This window comes from Pseudonaja textilis, chromosome Z (genome assembly GCF_049901715.1).
Source record: "Pseudonaja textilis isolate UNSWEBS1 chromosome Z, rPseTex1.2, whole genome shotgun sequence".
Taxonomy (NCBI): Eukaryota; Metazoa; Chordata; class Lepidosauria; order Squamata; family Elapidae; genus Pseudonaja; species Pseudonaja textilis.
This window is the reverse complement of record NC_142008.1, coordinates 36,346,687-36,366,025: the sequence shown is the minus strand read 5'-3', so window position 1 is coordinate 36,366,025 and position 19,339 is coordinate 36,346,687. Positions and strand designations below refer to the sequence as shown.

General features: G+C 39.3%; 1 protein-coding gene across 1 annotated transcript in view; it reads right to left on the bottom strand.

Annotated features, from left to right (window-relative positions):
* The window catches only part of DNAH11 (dynein axonemal heavy chain 11), a 191,623-nt gene extending 177,934 nt beyond the window's left edge, over positions 1–13,689 (bottom strand). The window contains 2 exon segments of the mRNA XM_087918377.1: positions 8,879–9,019; positions 13,240–13,689. Of these exon segments, the coding sequence (XP_087774503.1) occupies positions 8,879–9,019; positions 13,240–13,473 (375 nt within the window). The 5' untranslated portion in view covers positions 13,474–13,689.
* Between the last annotated feature and the right edge of the window lie 5,650 nt (positions 13,690–19,339).

Here is a 19,339-nt window from a genome sequence, read left to right as displayed (position 1 = left end):
ACAGTTATTCCAAGTGGTTGGAAGTGGCACCAGTCTCATCAAGGACAATGACTAGGGTCATTCGAAAGTTGCATCAGCTGTTCACCACATATGGTTTGCCAGATATAATCGTGTCTGACAACAGGGCACAATTCACAGCAGAAGAGTTTCAGTCATTCCTCAATGCCAACATGATCCAGCATGTAACATCTGCTCCATTTCACCCCATGACCAATGATCAGGCTGAATGAATGGTCAAGACCACAAAGGAGGCGCTCAAGTGGATGATGACTGGCAACTGGAATCACCACCTGGCGAACTTCCTCCTGTGTCAATACACAACTCCCAGTACAGCAACAGGTCACAGTCCAGCAGAGCCGAGGTGGGCTGCTGGCTCACCACAAAGCTCGATCAACTTCACCCAGAGTTGCGGCAGAGATGGTTCAGCCAACCTGCCCCAGGAACTTACAGCAGGTTAATTGATCTGGACCAGGAACTATGGGAGTGGGGCACATTGGGTGGCAGCTAGGATAACTAAGGTAACGGGTCCCTTGTCATATGAGGTTATTCTGGGGAATGATCGTAGAGTCAGATGCCACTGTCGGGATCACGCTGAAGCCATATTTTGGAGCCCAACATTTCAGCATGTCGCCTGACGCTTCCTGTCACTCCAATGATTGTCAGCTGTCTAGATCCTCAATTCAGTGTTGGAGCAACTGTTCCAAGTGTGGATGTGGGGAGAGCATGTTTGTTTTGCTCCGGTGCTTCTATCTACCTACTCTACCTACTCTTGTGTCAGCGCAACTGCTTTCAATAAAAGTCGGCTTACAGAGAACATGCTGGTCTTGTACTACACTGTGGCTGTGTGGAACTGCTAGAGAAGCCTCTCAGCTGCTTGGTGGTTCCATTTTGACAGCCATCAGCTGTGAAAAGCACAGAAGAGATCGGCGATATGCAATGGGGATCTGTAGTATCGGACTTGTCTGCCATCTACAATGTTAGATCATTCATAATTGTGTTTTGGGGGATATTGGGAGGTGTAGGGGATGGATTTTTTTAGGTTAGGCATAAGGAGGTATGGTGTGGAGGCATGGGTAAAAACGGGCAGATGTTGGTTAGAAGGGTGGAGTTGACAGACAACTATAAGTGCTGAGAGACAGTAGCTCTCAGCGCTAGCTTTGTTTGGAATTGTTGCAGTGTTGCCTTGTGGGATTGTTGTGTTTTTGACTGAGAAATAAACCCTTGTTACTTCAAGCTACAAATGTGAGTAGCATGGTTTTTCAGTACAAAGCATCAAAGACCAGAGTAGACTGACAGAAAGCTAGCACTCACATTTCAATGTTACTCGGGTGGAAAGTCATTCCAGGAAAAAAGGGGGTCATACATTAAATGACTCATATGAATGGGCCCCAGGACACTCTGTGGAGAAGGGACAGACTTCTCCTTGGTTAGCCATGCCAGACCGCAATATTAGAAGTCCTATGGCTCATTGGGGGTTGCTGCCTTGGAGGGAGGGTTGGGGACCTCCTCCCTTAACCACATCTTTTGATCGTAGTGCGGATAGGGTGGCTGTTTTCTTGGAACAAGTAATAAATCATCTAGATTTGTATGGACACTATTATCCATCTCATTGGACCATGGTGGTGGAAATAATAAGTGTGTTAGTAAATGAATGGGAAGCTGATTTACACCAATGATGATCTGCCATGCTAGGTGATATTGGTCTCTTTCTTGCTGCTTTATGAGTTAGATTTGAAGTTAGAACAAGTGGACAACAAGCAGAGGAAGAAATATTAAATATTAAGCAAAAAGGAAGACCAGTACGTGATTATGTACAAGATTTTGGAAGAGTTGCTGGTAAATTATCTGCTTGGCCTGAGAGACTACTGATACATTTGTTTAAAGAGGAATTGGACCAGGACTTGGAAAAGGCATCTCTATTGGGGTTTAGTCAAAACATTGATGGATTGGTATCAAACAGCTATCGAGCTTGATACAGCATTAAGAAGATTAAACCCATTAAGAAGATTAAACCTTAAGAGAGGTAGCTATACAGGAATGAGGAAGACTACAAATCTCATACATCAACCTGGAACAAGGAGCTCTTTTTCTTTGCCAAGCCAAAGGGGAGGACAAGGGTTTTTAGATGTTTTTGTTTTGACATGCCTAGCCATAGAACATTGAATTGTCATATACCACCATTGTCTGTGCCACGAGCACCACAAGCACAAACACCTATCAGTCAGGTTAGTAATGGACCTCAGGTTTGGACACACCATGATGGTTCGAAAGGATTGGCCCAGTTACAAAACAGTTTTGAGACAGATAAATCAAGAGACTCTTTATTCCCAATGGATGAATGTGGACCAGAACCTATGGTAGAAGATCCTATGGTGAGTAATCCTATATGCCCATTTAAAATTCTAATTATGGAGTGGAATACACATACAAATCAAGAGATGAAATTATGTGTTATAATTGATTCGGGCTGTACACATTGTCTAATAACACAAGAGGTGGTAATTAAATTAGGGTTACGGATTATTCCTTTGAAAACCCCCATTAAATTAGAACAAATAGATGGCTCCATATTAGGAGGAGTTCTGGCTACTCATAGAATAGAATATGTTAAATTGGTGATGGGAGAACATTGGGAGTGGAATCTTTTGTGGTGGTGCCCCACATGATGGAGGTTTTAATTTTAGGGTTATCTTGGCTTGATAAATGGGAACCAACTATAACATGGGAAGGAGGGTATTGTAAATTACATTTAGCGATTGGACCAAATCCATTAAATTGGATGGATAAACAATCTACTCCAATCCATAACATCTCAGAAGATAAAGACCTAATTTCAGGAAGACCAGTCTATCCCTCTGAATATGAAGATTTGGCAGACATCCTTAATGAAAAAGGAACTGACTCATTACTGCCACACCGAGCCACAGACTGTGCTATTGAATTGGTTCCTGGTGCAAAGTTGCCTAAACCGAGAATGTACTCAACGACTCCCTCAGAAATGGGGGAAATATATAGACAAAAATTTAAAAAGGGATTTTATTACATCTGGAAGATCACATGTTGCTGCTCCAGTTCTCTTCCGTAATAAAAAGGATGGTGGATTACGTCTTTCTGTTGATTTCCGTGGTCTGAATGTTATATGTATGGAACCCCTGCATCCTCTGCCTCTAATAAAGAATTTGTTGGCCAGTTTAGCGAATGGTAGGATTTTCACCAAACTCGATTTACATGAGGCATATTACCATGTAAGAATTTGCCCTGGAGATGAGTGGAGGACCACATTTAATTGTCCTTTAGGAAGTTACCACTTTAACATGATGCCTTTTGGATTGCAAGAGCCCCAGCTGTTTTTATGCAGTTAATAAATAGCATATTGCATGAGTACTTGTATAAAGGAGTATTGGTTTACCTTGACTATATTTTAATATAGTCAGAAACTAAAGAGAAGCATTATCCAATTAGTACATCAAGTGTTGAAAAAACTACTAGAGGCACAATTGTATGTGAAGTTGTCCAAATTTGATTTCCATACCATCCAGTTGGATTATTTGTTTTTATTTATTTATGGATCATAAAATGGATACATATAAGAAAAATAAAAAAGAAACAGGATAGGGATGGTAGGCACATTGGTGCACTTATGCACGCCCCCTACAGACCTCTTAGGAAAGGGGTGAGGTCAATAGTAGACAGTCTAAGGTTAAAGTTTTTGGGGTTTGGGGAAGAAACCACAGAGTCAGGTTATCATATCTCCACAAATGATACAGAAATGGATCCAAATAAAATAAAAACAGTACTGGAATGAAATCCTTCAACCACTAGAAAACAACTACAAAGTTTTTTAGGATTTGCCCATTTTTATTGGCAGTATATTACATGATTTGCAGACATAGCATTACCTTTAACCAATCTCCTTTGGACTAAACATTTAGGGATTGACAAACCAAAACCTAGTAAAAGACTGTCGTGATCATCTGATTGCCAGGAAGCATTTGATAGATTAAAAACTTTATTTTCAAAAGAATCAGTATTAAGGCATCCAAATCCCAACAATCTGTTTATTATCCAAGCGGATCCAAGTGACATGGCTGTGGAGCTGTATTATTACAGAAGAACAATACAGGAGAGTTACAACCATGTGCTTATATCTCATGAAAATTCAATCAAACAGAACAAAATTGGACCATCTGGGAGAAGGAAGCATATGCTCTTTGTTGGGCTTTACTTACCTGGAGGCATTTGTTGGAGGGAGGTCCACATCCATTTGAGGTGTGGACAGATCATAAGAATTTGAAAGCCCTCCAAACCCCATGTAAATTATCTCCAAAGCAAGTTTGTTAGGCATTATATTTTAGATGTTTTAATTTCATTTTGAAATATGTGCCAGCTGGGAAAATTTTCATGGTGGATGCTTTATCATGATTGCCTCAATTTGATAGCATTAGAGACACCGTTGTGCAACCTCTCATTCCATATCATGAGAGTATTGATTCTTTAAGGACAAAATAATGACAAAACATCTTCCAGAGGCAATGGCAGATGATAAATGGTTAGCAGATAATGTGGAAATGCGGGATAGAATAGCCTGGTGTGGAAACAAATTGTATGTGGCCAAAAAAATTGAGAACATTGGTGTTAAAATGCTGCCATGATGTTAAACAGGCCAGGCATTATGAATTCCTAAAAACATTGCATTTAGTTAAGAGACAATTTTGGTGGTCTTCTATGAGAAATGATATTGAGAAGTATGTTAAATGATGTCCTATCTGTGCCACCACAAAAATATGTGTGGGGAAATCCCTGGGTCTACTTCAACCAGTAGCTAAGCCCACACAATCTTGGGAGGAGACTAGTATGGACTTTATTGTAGATTTACCAAATAATAATGGATATAATGTTATTTGGACAGTAATTGATCTATTCTCTAAACAGGCACATTTCACACCTTTCCTCAGCCCAACAGTTAGCTGATTTGTTCCTTAGAAATTTTTATCATCTACATGGGGTTCCTAAACATTTTATTTCTGATAGAGGAGTTCAATTCACTGCACGTTTTTGGAAAGAATTCATACAAATAATCGGCTCGTTTCAAGGTTTGAGTACAGAGTACCATCCATGTACCAATGAGGCAGTTGAAAGAGCAAATGCTGCAGTAGAACAATATTTGTGGTGTTATATTACTTACCAACAACAATTGGGTGGACTACTACCTATAGTGGAAGTGACCTACAATAACACAGTACACAGTAGTACTAGATATACCCCTTTCTATGGTTTTTCAATGCAAAGCATTAAAGACCAGAGTGGGCTGACAGCCACATTGATCAGTTACGGCATCAGCAGGCTGGGCCTGTCCTGGATAAGGATCCCGAGGCATTACTAGACAACCGTTTTTCTTCCAAATTTGCCTACACCATCTGTGGCTGCCTCGGGTGGTGTAGACAAACATGGAGATACCAAGGGCAGTAGAGCCACTGCCACTCATGGGCAGCCAAAACAGCCATCAAGACTCTGTCCAATTGGAGATTGACAATACTCCACTTAAACAAGACTCTCCAATAACATTGCAGCAGTCCACCAGGATCTGTGTGCCCCCAGCCTATCTCAAAGACTATGAATATTGAACAGACTGAGGGTAAGAACTACTCTAGGGGGAGGGGTGTTATGTATTAAATACATGTAGTCGTGTTAAGCCCTGCTAAAGTGAAACTAACCTTTAGATAACCCTAACTGTTAACTCCAACTGTTTTGAAGGGAAACTTAGAACATTCATATTTGGGTGGGCTTCTTCAAGTAATATGATTGGTTAAGGTCCTGTGGGCCAGGGTATAAATTACAGGCATTTACCTGCTGTTCCTCAGTTCCAGTTTTGAGTCAATAAATGTTGTTGTAGCTATGCTGGTCTGCTTCTTGCCTACTGAAGCCCACTACCCAATAATAACTCTTGTGAATTTTCCATCTGATTTAAAAATGATTTAGAGACTGGGTTAGCTCAGAAAAGGATTAAGTTTGATCTATTCTTACTAACATTATTTTCCAATTCTCATTTCATTCTGTAAATGCATGCCATGGAAATTATCTCTAGAGTAACAAGAGAAGGGATTCCCAGGAGAAAATAGAGAAGCATTAATTTGTTTCCTTGTTTTAGGAAATAATCTGTTGAATTGAATTTCATGCTGTACATTTAGGATTCAAACTAGAGGAATAAACTGTTTTCTTGCAATGCAAATTTTATGACACTGGATTCCCTTTCAATCCATGGAAGGCAACCCAAGTTGCAAATTAATTATATGAACAGCTAGTAAACTTAATTTACTATATAGTGAAATCTAAATTTTAAATGAAATTTGAATGAATATATTAAGCAGTAGATTCTAGTTAATGCAATAACTTCCTTATATTGGTTTTGATATCTGATTCAGATACCCTCCTCTGTCAAAAAAAAAAAATTCAATTACTTTGAATACCAAATATATTCTAAGAGCTGTAAATATTAAGCCCAATATTAGTACAAACTGAATTATGTTTTTAGTGATAAACATTTTATACTTATTATGAAATGAAGATTGTCTCCTATTCATTCTGCAAGACTTTCAAAATGTTTTTTAAATAATTATTTGGTCTCTAACACAAGATTGTTCTTCAATGATAATCAGAAATATTAAATATTTGATCAAGCACTTTTGACATTGTGAAATATTTGATCTCTGTGTCATATACCAATCAAACAGTTCCAGTAAGACTACATTCCAAAAGTTTGTTTGTTGCAATACATATTCCATAGTGATAAATGCAAACTTACGTCAACTTAAGAACAAATTGTACTCTAAATAAACATGCAATTTAGAAATCAGGTAGGACCAAATGAGCACTCAATAGTAAGATCAGAAATCTCAAGCATTATGAGATGGGTATCACACAAAAAACACACAAAACAAGCCTCTAGATTACAAAATGCTGTAAAAACTGTATAAAAGTCCACATAAAACTAAACCAAATGTTTCGCTGACCCACAACCACACCCTGTCTTTATGGGTGGTCCTGTTCATCAAAAAATTTTCTTACCAGTCAGCCTCCATGTTGTTTCCAGCATCTTTCTCCCAGCTTGATACTGAACCAACTGGGTTTTTCTTCCAACGGTTGTATTAGGTAGCTAGGTAGGTAAACTTTTATTATGGTCTTGTAATATGTATTTTATCCTTTATTCTGAGAGCAATTAATACTTTCAAATCATATTGTCTAGTCACAGCATTATACTATCATCCTACACTTCTTTCATTTGCTACTTATATTTTCTATTGACCTGTGAACCTGTAGGACAAAAGCATTTATTTATTTCCCGCAGAAGTTCAAAGCCATGTACATAGCATTATTCCGTTTTTCCTCCATTATCCTTGTAAGTATGGTAGGCTGCACTGGGAGACCATGACTATCATCAAGCTGTCTAACTTTTCATGACTAAGTATTGATTTACTCCCAATCTTACTTTTTTCAGAATGTATATACTGCACTTTTTATTGCACATTGTCTGTGCAATGAGAACAATAAATGAAGCAATGTTGTCATTCCATATGTTGCAAGAATATCGGAAAAGTTCAGGAGGATCTTCAGCCAACACTACATACGTGCAAACTTCAAATCCAAAAATTCACTAAGGCAGAAGCTTGTCTACCCCAAGGATAAAACACTCAGATACAAACTGAGCAATGTGGTATATGCAGTAGAGTGCAGTGAGCCATGTGCAGATTGGTTCATTGGGGAAACCAAACAACCACTTCATAAATGCATGACATAACAAAGGAGAACAAACCATCAGGACTAGATTCAATATTCCACATGCATTTAAAAGCCACTCTTTTGAAGACAACAAAGTCTACATTTTGGACAGAGAGGACCATTGGTTTGAAAGAGGGGTCAAAGAGGCCATCTATCTCAAAATTGAGCAGCTTTCTCTCAACAGAGAGGGACGGATACGAAATCATCTATCTTCAGCCTACAACACAATCCTTTCAACAATTCCAAGAAGGCTCAACACTCATTTGCTCTACTCAGGTGACTCAGGTGACTCTGATGACACAGATAAACCTCCAGGTGGCCTTAACAACTTGCTAAAAGAATGCTGTCTGCAACGAGTGTAAATCCTTCCATTCCCCACCATCCAGTCAGAGCTGAAAAAGCTTCTTGGAGGAGAAACAAAATGTGTTTAAAAAAAATACCAGAAAGTCCAGTTGCCTCTTGAAAAAGCCTTTGGGACAAGATGGCATTTGAAATTTCAAACATTCTTTATAACACTGTCTGAAAAATATTACAAGGTTATTCTTGCTGATTTTACCATCATGTCCCTAATTCAAAATATATTTCCACCATAATTCTCTTCGCTATATATGCTGTCTTTATAATGTTGCTAAACAAGAGTTTCTTTCTGTAGTCTATATTTTTTTAAAATGGAAATATTCAGAAGATAGAAATCTAGTATTCTCCAAAAAGAAGAAGCTTTTTGGCAACTTTTCTACTAAAACAGATGTAAGAATAACATATTGCAAAATAATTATATTTTTTAAAGTTCCTTTAGACCAACTTTATAAAGTTATTATATACAGAGTACAAGAGCACTCTATAGTACTCTTGCACTCTATATAAGAAATAAAGAGTTTTTAAAAACAGAACTTCTTTAAAAGAATAGAAAATAAGGAATCTAGATTCGAGTCCTTGCTAAACACTGAAATTCACTGCTTGATGATGTGCCAATCACCAACTCCCAACAATCTTTTTCACAGAATAAAATGAAGGGAGATCTTTATGTGTACTGTCTTGAGCTTCCACAGAAAACATGATCTGTAAATATTATATGTAAACAAAACAAATAAACAAACAGTACCTTCTCTAAGAACACAATTACATGCTCCAAGGGTATCCCGGATAGTTCTAACAATTTGAGGTCTTCTTTGTAGTTTTCTGTTCCAATGCAATTTGCAGTCTTCATAACACATACAAGTTTATGTTTTATTACACTTGGTATCTAAATCAGAAAGAGATATACTAATAATAATGAAAATAAATCCATGATTTATCCCACCATATAGCTGTTCTTTTACTCTGGCCAAAATCTTGCAAGTATTTAGGATTAACTCTAGAAAGAAAAGGATTCATGCTACATGAGACACTGTAGAATTTTATATTTTCATAAGTTGGAGGTGGGAAACTTTTTGCAAGCAATGGCTGATTTATTGCTATATTCATAGTAAGCTCAAATGCTATAGATCTCGTTCACTGAAATCAAGGTGTGTAATAAAATGTCTGAATGACCTTGAAGAATGAGGGGAAGAGATGCTGCTTAGGAAACGATCAGATAAGAGAGGGAGAACCCACAGTGGCTTAACCGTCAGAGAAAGAAACTTACCAAACACCCAGGTACTTTCAGACTTGAAATATTGATATCAGCCCTCTCAAGTAACCCAGATAGGAAACACAACTAGATGAATTAATTATACTTTATTATAAAATTAGCAGAATTATTTAACAGAATCTTGGGGTATAAACTTTCCACTTCCACTTTAACCTACTTGACCCATTGGGACGTGCTTTCCTAAGGTATTTTTCTCTAATTGTTAAGCCACTGTAGGCTCCTGCCATTCTTGTTGGTTTTCTAGGTGGCATTTCGTTCCCTTGTTCCTGAAGATCATCTAAATATTTCATTACAAGTGGAATCTTGCAGGGGTGAGTGGTGGTGGGTAGCTGCCTTAAACCCCTCTAGCCCTTAAAAAAATCCAAAGATTTTGGACTTTGGGGGACTGGTGTAGGGCTTACAAAATGGGTGCTGTCAGGTACAAGTGCATAAATAGAGCTGCATGCTTCCACAGCCTGGTTCTGAATGGGCTGCAGCCTGAGGATTGGGGACCCTTGAGTCATGCCATATGTCACATATATTATCCACAGAAATTTAAAAATGTGCGGGATTATATTTCCTGCTGTACCGTAATATATAAATGGCTGCTCGATGCTTAACAGATCTTATTCATGATCACTGTTGCCTCTAAAAAAGTATACACATAGAGGGTGTTCCACCTACTCCCTGGAAGCCCTGTGTTGTGTCAAATCTTCCTAGTGACTGCACTTGGTGGCACTGCGATGTCACCAAAGTGTGTGATATCACAGTGAGGAGGCTAACGTTTTTGAAACTGGTTCAGGTTTTTTTTAAGTATGTGACAGTTAAAGGACTTTTAATCTTGCAAAATTAAACATCCTTCCTATCCAACCCAAGAAAACATGAGCCTAATTTGGGTAAGCAGTTATTATTTATTTTATCCCTTAAAACTCTGCCAACTTTCCTAAATGGAAAAAAATGAATTAAAAATTTAAATCCAATCATTCAGGGGAAAAAGGAACATATGTATATTATTCTTCTATCTACCTATTGATCTATTAAATGTACACCCATCACACCAGTAAGGTTGTTCTTATAAACAATAAGAAATGTCAAATATAAAAACAATTAAAAAATTTAAAGTTACATATGAACTAAGACCAAGGAGACTGCACACTCAGGGATGAGCTAGTCTTATTCCATCTCCAGCAAGGAGCATCCCTATAGGCACTTCAAGCCAATCAGATAAACTAAGTTTTTGGCCTCTCCAAAAGTCAGGATATGGGAACAGATCTCTGATGGCAGAATGTTCCACAAGGCAGGTGCCTCAATGGAAAAGGCTCTTCTCCTCAATCCGGCAACCTTGAATTACACCTGGAAGCAAACTTCAACCAATGCAGTTCACGCAACTATATTATGTGCACCACCCTCTAAAGGTATCCACACCACTACAATTGCACCAGCTGAACTTATGCATATTTTTCTAAGGTACCTGCATGCGGAGCATATTGCTTTTCAATCAGGAGTCCAGGAGAACCCGCAGATTGCACACTAGGTACATCTGGGGTAGTGCAACCCATCCAGAACTAAAGGTGATAAACAACTGGATTCTACACTCACAGTTGCTCTGCTTACCAGGGTTCAGCTGTAGCCTATTGACTCCCATCCAGATCCCTGCAGCCTCTCAGCTAGGTGTGAAAGGGTAGCCACAATGTCACTTGGATCACCAGGGATGGAGATATAAGCCTAAGTGTCATCCACATAGTGATGATACTGTATCCCATAGTGTTGGATGATTTCACCCAGCAATTTCATGTAATGTTAAAAAAGAGAAAACTGAGGCCTGTGGCATCCCACTAGGGCAGGGGTGTCAAACTGGTGGCCCATGGGCCGGATATGTCACGCACAGGCCATGCCCACCTAGTTCCGCAAAAAAAAATGTAGTGAAACATCACGTGATGGCAATGATGTGGTGATGTGGTGAGTTTGACACCTGTGCACGAGGGAGTGGTTCATGCAATACTGTGTGACCAGTACAGTACTCTGACATCCAAAAGGATACCATGATCGATGGCCCCAAAAGCTGCCAAGAAGTTATGGAAAGCAAGGATGGATTCATTATCCCCATCCTGCTTTTGCCAGAGATCATTCCACAAGTATGACCGATGTTGTATCTGTCCCATAATCATGCTTAAAACCTGACTGAAAGGGGCCCAAATAATTTATTTCATTCAGGGCACTCTGAAGTTTTTCTACCACCTTCCCTACAAGAAGGAAATCAATAGAAATTGTCTGTTCTAAGGAAGCATAAGATTTAATAAGAGATAGATTTATAAAATAAACAATCAAGGAATTTTAAACTCTAAAGTTGAACTAAACAAGGGTAATTAAAATGGTTGTGGGATAGCCAGAAATTTTCTTGGCTTTGTTTTATCATGACATTTAATCATAACATAGAGAACATCTGACCATCAACTTTTTGTCTGCAATACAACTGCAAGGAACTAGCAATATCTTTTATCTCTTTACAGACCAAATTAGGTTATTTCTCATGTTAATTATTTAAGTAATTTTACTCGTAAACCAGGGGTGTCAAACTCACAGCATCACATTGTCATCACGTGACATATCGCAACTTTTTTCCCTTCGCTAAAACAAAGGTGGGTGTGGCCAATGCATGATGCATCTGGCCCATAGGCTGCAAGTTTGAAACGCCCTGCTGTAAACTAACTAAACTAACACTGTAAAGTAATAACTTGATAAGTTATTTTAACTTTTAGTGTAAAGAATGTTTATAGAATATGTGGAAGTAATAGTAGAATAAAAAAAAATGGGACTGACTTTTGGAATAAACAACATAATGTAAAACACAAACTGGATTAGCATTTTTATTGTACACTGATTGGATTTCATCATTCATGGAGCAAAAATCAAAGTGATCTCATTCCACATTTCTTTGAATTTCATGCAACTCTGATTTTATATATAATCAATGTAATCTAATGCCAATTCAAACCTAAACAAATTGTTTAAAATCTTGCCCTGAATTATGTGTTATATTAAAGCCATATCAAGCAGTCCTATATAAATTTCACAAAAATTAGATGTAAATCTTTTGTTTAACTGTGGAAAACTTTGAGAAAGTTGATGGGACTAAAGGCTTGAGTGTACTATAATAGGAAAAGTTGGGTTTGTTTTACTATCACAAAATTATAACGTTCAAATAACCAAATAAAAATACTGTATATGATTGATTTGCAGTACAGTTCAAGAGATTATGATTAAATATATCAAACAAGAGATAATCTTTTTAGGGTGATTCTCACCAAAGAACCTGCTACTTGTTATCTATTGGTACTGTGAAAGAAAGACTACAAGTAGACAAGTCCACATCAACAGATCTAGCAGTCCATAGTTCCATCATTGATATTTTGTGTTTCATATGGAGAAGTAATTTCCATTCTAATTGTAGGCAAATTATATTCCATTATTCAGTAGATAGTCTCAGCAGGTGGATTTATACATTGGTGGGATATAAGAAGGAAAGAAAGAGAATCAGTATGTGTCTGTAATGTCCAGATTGGTATTTTCTATACAATGCACATCTTTGTACAACAGATGGGAGAAATATAGCAGGAAAAATGAACGCAGAATGTGCTTGGAAGTTCCCAGAGATAGAAAAAGGCTTTGATGTCTTCTCCGAACATGCCAGGTCATAGCGAAAATGAGTCTCCATTTGCTTATTTATTAAGTTTCCCATTCCCTCTGAGCTTTTGAATCCATGTGACTGGATACCCAAACATCCCCCAAACAAAAAACGAGAAAACTAGTTTAGGAACAGTAACTATGTACGAAACCATATTCCCTCCTTTTACCTTTGTCTCCATAGCCAATTCTCCGGCCACAGAGAAGTAGAAGGTCAAGAAAGCCGGGTGGTTACTCTCTAAAAAGTCCGCCACGAGCTTTTGATTCTGTTCTTCCTCCAGAAACTTGCTCCATCTGTCTTCTTTGAGCCTTAACAAATGCGCCAGGCGAAGGCCAACGAACTGCACCCGCTCGTCTTCAGCGAAACTTTTTTCCTGCACTGTCTCGTCTTCCTCGTCCTCCATAGCCAGCCTCCTTCCAACAAAGCTTATCGTCGGGCACTTCTGTGTCTCGTATGTTGTTCTTGAGATTCCTTCCCGACGTTTTGATGGCTTAATTATGCCTTAGGTTTTTTTTCTCCTATCCTCCGAACTCTAAGCACGGACACTTCACCTATCTCTGCTGCGCGCGCCCACCCGCCCACGCGAGTCTTCTTTTTCCCAAGACCAGCTGCAGGAGCTTCTCTCAGCTCCACTCCATTACCGCGACGAAAGCAGCGTCCCGTTGCCCTGGGGACCAACTAAGTCACACACAAGCCACCCGCAGTTGCGGCTGAAGGGAAACAAATCACAGCTTTAGCCAATTAGGGCCACTCTTTTTTGAGGAAGGAACCACCAGCTGTAAAAACAAACAAAAAAAGTCGGAGGAGGATGCAGCTAAGCTTTCGATGAAGAGTGGCGAAATGCACAATGCAATCCTGAGCTGCTAAAGTCTAATGCCAGCCCCCTTTGATTCCAATAGGCTTTATTCTTGGGGGGTGGGGGTGCTTCTGCCTTTCACACTCAGAACGGGTTAACTATAACATATCGGAGCCTCTGCCAATACTATCGTCTGAACCTCTGAAAGAATGGATGTTGTTTTGGTTATAAGCTGTTGTTTGGTACAACATGAACAGCTACAGAAGTTCCGAAGAAAGAGCAACAGAGTTTTGTTAACACACTTGTGGATGATGTTAATGATGAATGATAATGTATCTTGTTTGCACTCTGAGTTCTTTACATTTAAGAGTAAGAGTACTTTCTAAGACTTGAATTCTGGGGGATGAAATGGGAAAATAATCAACCAATAATTTAAAAATGGGTTGTGAGGTTTGGGATGGAAGGAGAGAGCTATCAACTTCTGTAAGCATTTGCCCTTCGATTGAAAACTGATTGTTTTAAGTCACTTCCATAGATGAGAGGATACCATGAAATTTATGGCTGTCTTCAGCTGACTCAAATGCCATGTGACTTCGCACACCTTGGCAACTCAAGCCAATTCATTATATAAATTAACTGGCTTGGGTTTTCCTTTCTAGGTTATACTGTAAGAGCAGATATACAGAATTTCTACTGGAATTACACGGCAGAGCAGTTTATCATTGGCAACATGGGTTACCCTATTCTGATTACAGATTATAGATTAACAAAGTTGGACCTTGTAGGTCATCCAGTCCAACCCCCCCCCCCCCCAAAAGCAGGAAACCCTACACCATTTCTGACAAATGGCAAACCAATGTCTTCTTCAAAGCCTTCAGTGATGAAGTTCCCACAACTTTAGAGGGCAAGCTGTTCCATTAGTTGATTGTTCTCACTGACAGAAAATTTCTCCTTATTTCTAAGTTGAATCTTTCCTTGATCATCCATTATTCCTTTTCTGGCCTTCAGGTAACTTGGAAAATAGCTTGACCCATTCCTCTCTGTGGCAGCCCCTCAAATATTGGAACACTGTTGTTATGTCTCATCTGGTCCTTCTCTTCATGCCCAGTTCCTGTAACCATTCTTCATGTTTTAGTCTCCAATCCCCTAATCATCCTGGTTGCTCTTCTCTGCACTTTTTCTAGAGTCTCAACATCTTTTATATAGTGTGGTGACCAAAACTGGATGCAGGTGTGGTCTTACTAAGGCTTTATAGAGTGATATTAGTACCTCACTTGATCTTGATTGTATCCCTCTGTTAATGCAGTTTATGATTGCATTGGCTTTTTTGGCTGCTGTTGCACATTGCAGGGTCATATTTAGCTGCTTGTCCACTAAGACTCCAAGATCTGTCACACAGTTACTGCTATTAAGCCTGGTTTTACCCAGTCTGTATATGTACTTTTGTACTATATGTACTGTATATGTACGTTTTTCTTTCCTAAGTGTAAGACTTTACTTTTCTCTATCTTGAATTTCATTTTGTTAGATAGTGCCCAATGTTCAAGTCTGTCAAGATCCATCTGGATCTTGAGGTTATCTTCTAGAGTGTTAGCTATTCCTACCAGCTTAGTATGATCCTGCAAATTTGGTAAGTTCCACTTCTATTCCCTCATCTAAGTCATTTATGAAGATATTGAAGAGTACTGGGCCTAAGACAGAACCTTGTGGTACCCTACTGCTTACTTCCCTCCATGTAGATCAAGGCTCCCCAACTTGGCAACTTTAAGATTTGTGGACTTCAACCCCCAGAATTCTCCAGCCAGCTGGTTAGAGAATTCTGGGAGTTGAAGTCCACAAGTCTTAAAGTTGCCAAGTGTGGAGACTTCTGATGTAGATGTGAACCCATTAAGGACTACTTGTTAAGTATGGTTTGTCAGCCAGTTCTGAATCCATCTGGTGGTGATGCTATCTATCCCAATTTTTCTAGCTTACCAATAAGTAGGTTGTAGTCTACTTTGTCAAATGCCTTGCTGAAGTCTAAGTATATTATGTCCATAGTATTTCACTGGTCTACACTATTTAGCTGGTTTAGTCACTATGTTGAAGAATGAAATAAGATTGGTTTGGCATGATCTTTTTTAACAAACCCATGCTGACTGCTAGTTATTACTTTACTCATTGCAGATGTTTGCAGATCCATTTTTTTAATTATATTTTTCGATATCTTCCTGGGTTTTGATGTTAGGCTGATTGGTCAGCAATTTCCTGGGTCTGTTTTTTTTAAAACCTTTTTTGAAGATGGGACCCACAGCTCTGTCTCCAGAAACCAAGAGAGTTGCCCTGATGCCTTGCCTTCCTTCCCTCCTCTGTCTGCCTAGATCTGTATCTGTCTGTCTATGTGTCTCTACACACACACACACACACACACACACACACACACACTTACTTTATATAATTTACAATGCATTTTGTTGCATAAATATGGGTTTTGCAACAAAATGCATTGTAAAACTGCAGCAAGGAGAAAAATATATTGTATTAATATTATACTGTAGAGAGAAACATTTGCAAATTAGCTAAAAAGAAAAAAACATTTAAGATTAAAAGAAGTAGAAAAATGCTGACTGTGATAGATATTTTTTAAAATGTTGTAGAAGTGATTGAAAAGAAGTGAAAGAAGAGGTCCAAAGGTCAATGGAATTAGAAACAAAAACAACATAATGATTTGAGATAAAAACGGAATTGGAGAAATGCTGAAATATTTTAAAGATTTGTATGAGAATGATAGTGATCTGTTGTAGAACATAGTGGGATTTAAAAATGTGTGAATCCTTTTTAATTTTCAATATTTATGCATAAATACATATGATTTAAAATGTGATCTGTTTCCACCTATCTATAATAGTATATCAGTATACCGTGTTAATTAGTTCTAGCAAGTGCAATGAATACAAAAATGATGAGTACTAAACAAATTTTTCCCATAAGGAATAACATAGTAAGTCACAAAGAAGCCAACACCAACAAGTACTAGCTTGTGTATGGAGTACCAAACAAACAGGAAAACATTTTCACATCAAAATTCATTGAATACAAAATTCTATGAGTTTTAAAGCAGTTGAGTACCAAGGCACCAATGTAGTTCTAAAACTAGCTCAATTAAACAAATGATTCAGAAGTATTATATTTGCTCATTTATTTATTGAGTTATATTTTTGAGTTATATTTGAGTTATATTTTTGTATATAGTAAAAAATATGTGAACTTTGGCTTTCAATAACTAGTGTGCATATTAGGGGACGTGATGGCTCAGTGGCTAAGACATTGACTTGTCGGTCAGAAAGGTCAGCAGTTTGGTGGTTTGAATCACTAGCACCATGTAACAGAGTGAGCTCCCGTTACTTCTCCCAGCTTCTGCCAACCTAGCAGGTTGAAAGCGTGTAAAAATGCAAGTAGAAAAATAGGTACTTTATTAAAAATTGAGAATGTCTACAGAAATTCTCACTTATCCAGATCATAGTTGTCCCAAAGATGCTTTTCCAAAAGGCAACTGGAATTTCCTGTGGTTTTTTTTTCTTTGAAAAAGAGTGTTGTCTTACCTGGATGCTTCTTCTCATCACAACAATGGAGAATCCATAGCTGGGTTGACACATGCCATTCTGCCTGGAGACTGAGTCCATAATTTTAGCCACACCCCTTGTCAACTGTCACTTTCTCCAGTTCACGATGAAGGCTTAGCATCTGAAGGACTCATTGGTGGTGCTGGCTTCTCCAGTGTTACTGTGCTGGATGAAGAACTTAACTGCCTCCTAGGGAGGGAATGGATTTTCCATCGTTGTAATGAGAAGAAGCGTTCAGGTAAGACAACACTCTTTCTTCAGCATGACAATTGGAGAATCCATAGCTGGGACATACCAAAGCTTGGTGTTCCTATGGGCAGGGATTGTGGTCATGAGTCCCCCTAGCTACATGCACTCACTGAAGTACCCTCCTCCCAAAAGCAGCCTCAGCAAAGGCAAAGGAGTCCAACTTATAGTGGTACACAAAAGGAATGGTGAGGACCATGTCGCCCCCCTACAGATTTCCTCGATTGAAGCCTGTGTCAACCATGCGGCTGTGGTGGCAGCGCTTTGAGTTGAGTGAGCAGTCAATCATCTGGGGGGCAGAATCAACTATGTCTCATAGCAATACACACCCTTGTCCAATGGCCTATGGTCGAAGGAGTGACCTCTGAACTCAGAGAGGAAGGTTGAAATGAGACAAACAGCGATTCAGATTTTCGGTGAGGCAAACCACCTGGGGGACCTGAGAGTCTCTAATGTGAACCTGACCTTGACTCTGGAATTGCTGGTCCCTTTCCTCTGGAATGGTAGGAGGAACCATTGCAGAATCCTTAGGTGCGATCGGGCCCATGGAACAATGGCTATGCAAGAGCCAAGAGTTGAGAGAGAACTAACAATGGAACCAAGCATTCCGTCCTGATTTGAGTGATCAAGGACTTGATACTGTCCTGTCGTTCCTGGGAAAGGTAGACCTCGCACAGCCTGGTGTCTATCACTGCTCCTAAATGGAGCAGTCAAGTGGTTGGAACCAGGTGACTTTTCTGAAACTTTATGGAGAATCCATGTTCCTGAAGAACACAGATTGTAGTCTCCAGATTCTGCTGGGCAAGATGGGATGAGGATGGTTGAATGAGAATATTGTCCAGGTAGCACTGGAGATGCAATGGGATGGACCTGAGGTGCACCGCCAGTTGCCACCAGGATCTTTGTGAATGACCTGGGAGCTGAGGCTAAACCGAACGATAGAGCTCTGTACTGAAAGTGAAGATCTGAGTAACAGAACCTGAGGTACTGTCGGTGCTGGGGACAGATGTGGATGTGAAGAAAAGCTTCTGTCAAATCGATCAATGACAGGAGGTCGCCCTCTCTGATGCCATCCAAGATTGACTGCAGAGATACATTTTGAACCTCTTGTATGTCAAATGGGTGTTTAACCAGGTCCAGAATTGACCTCCATCCCCCCGAGGCCATCGGAACAAGGAAGACAGTCAAGTAGAATCAGCGCTCCTGTTGATCTTCCGGGACTGTCTGGATGGCCTGGATCTCCAGGAGGTGTTGGATCACCTTGTCCATAAGATCTCTCTTGGTGGTATTTCTGGAAGTGGGGCAATGGACAAAGTGCCTCAAAGGAATGGAGAAAAATTCCAAAGTTAGGCCGAATCTTAGAGTGTTCAAAACTCACAAGTCCGAAGTCATCCTTTCCCACTGGTGGCAAATAGACCTAGGCACCCGCCAATGGTGGAGAGCTCTGGCAGTCAATTGCAGCAGCAAAAGGGCCGCTTGACCAGAAGATGCTGTTGCTGTCTAAACTATCCTGGAAAGGAGGTCTGTCCTATCAGTCAGACCTGGGGGGAAAGGAACGCTGAAAGGAGGAGGAATCAGCAACATTGTCCGATTGATGAAAGGAAGGCTGACACCAATAAGGCAAA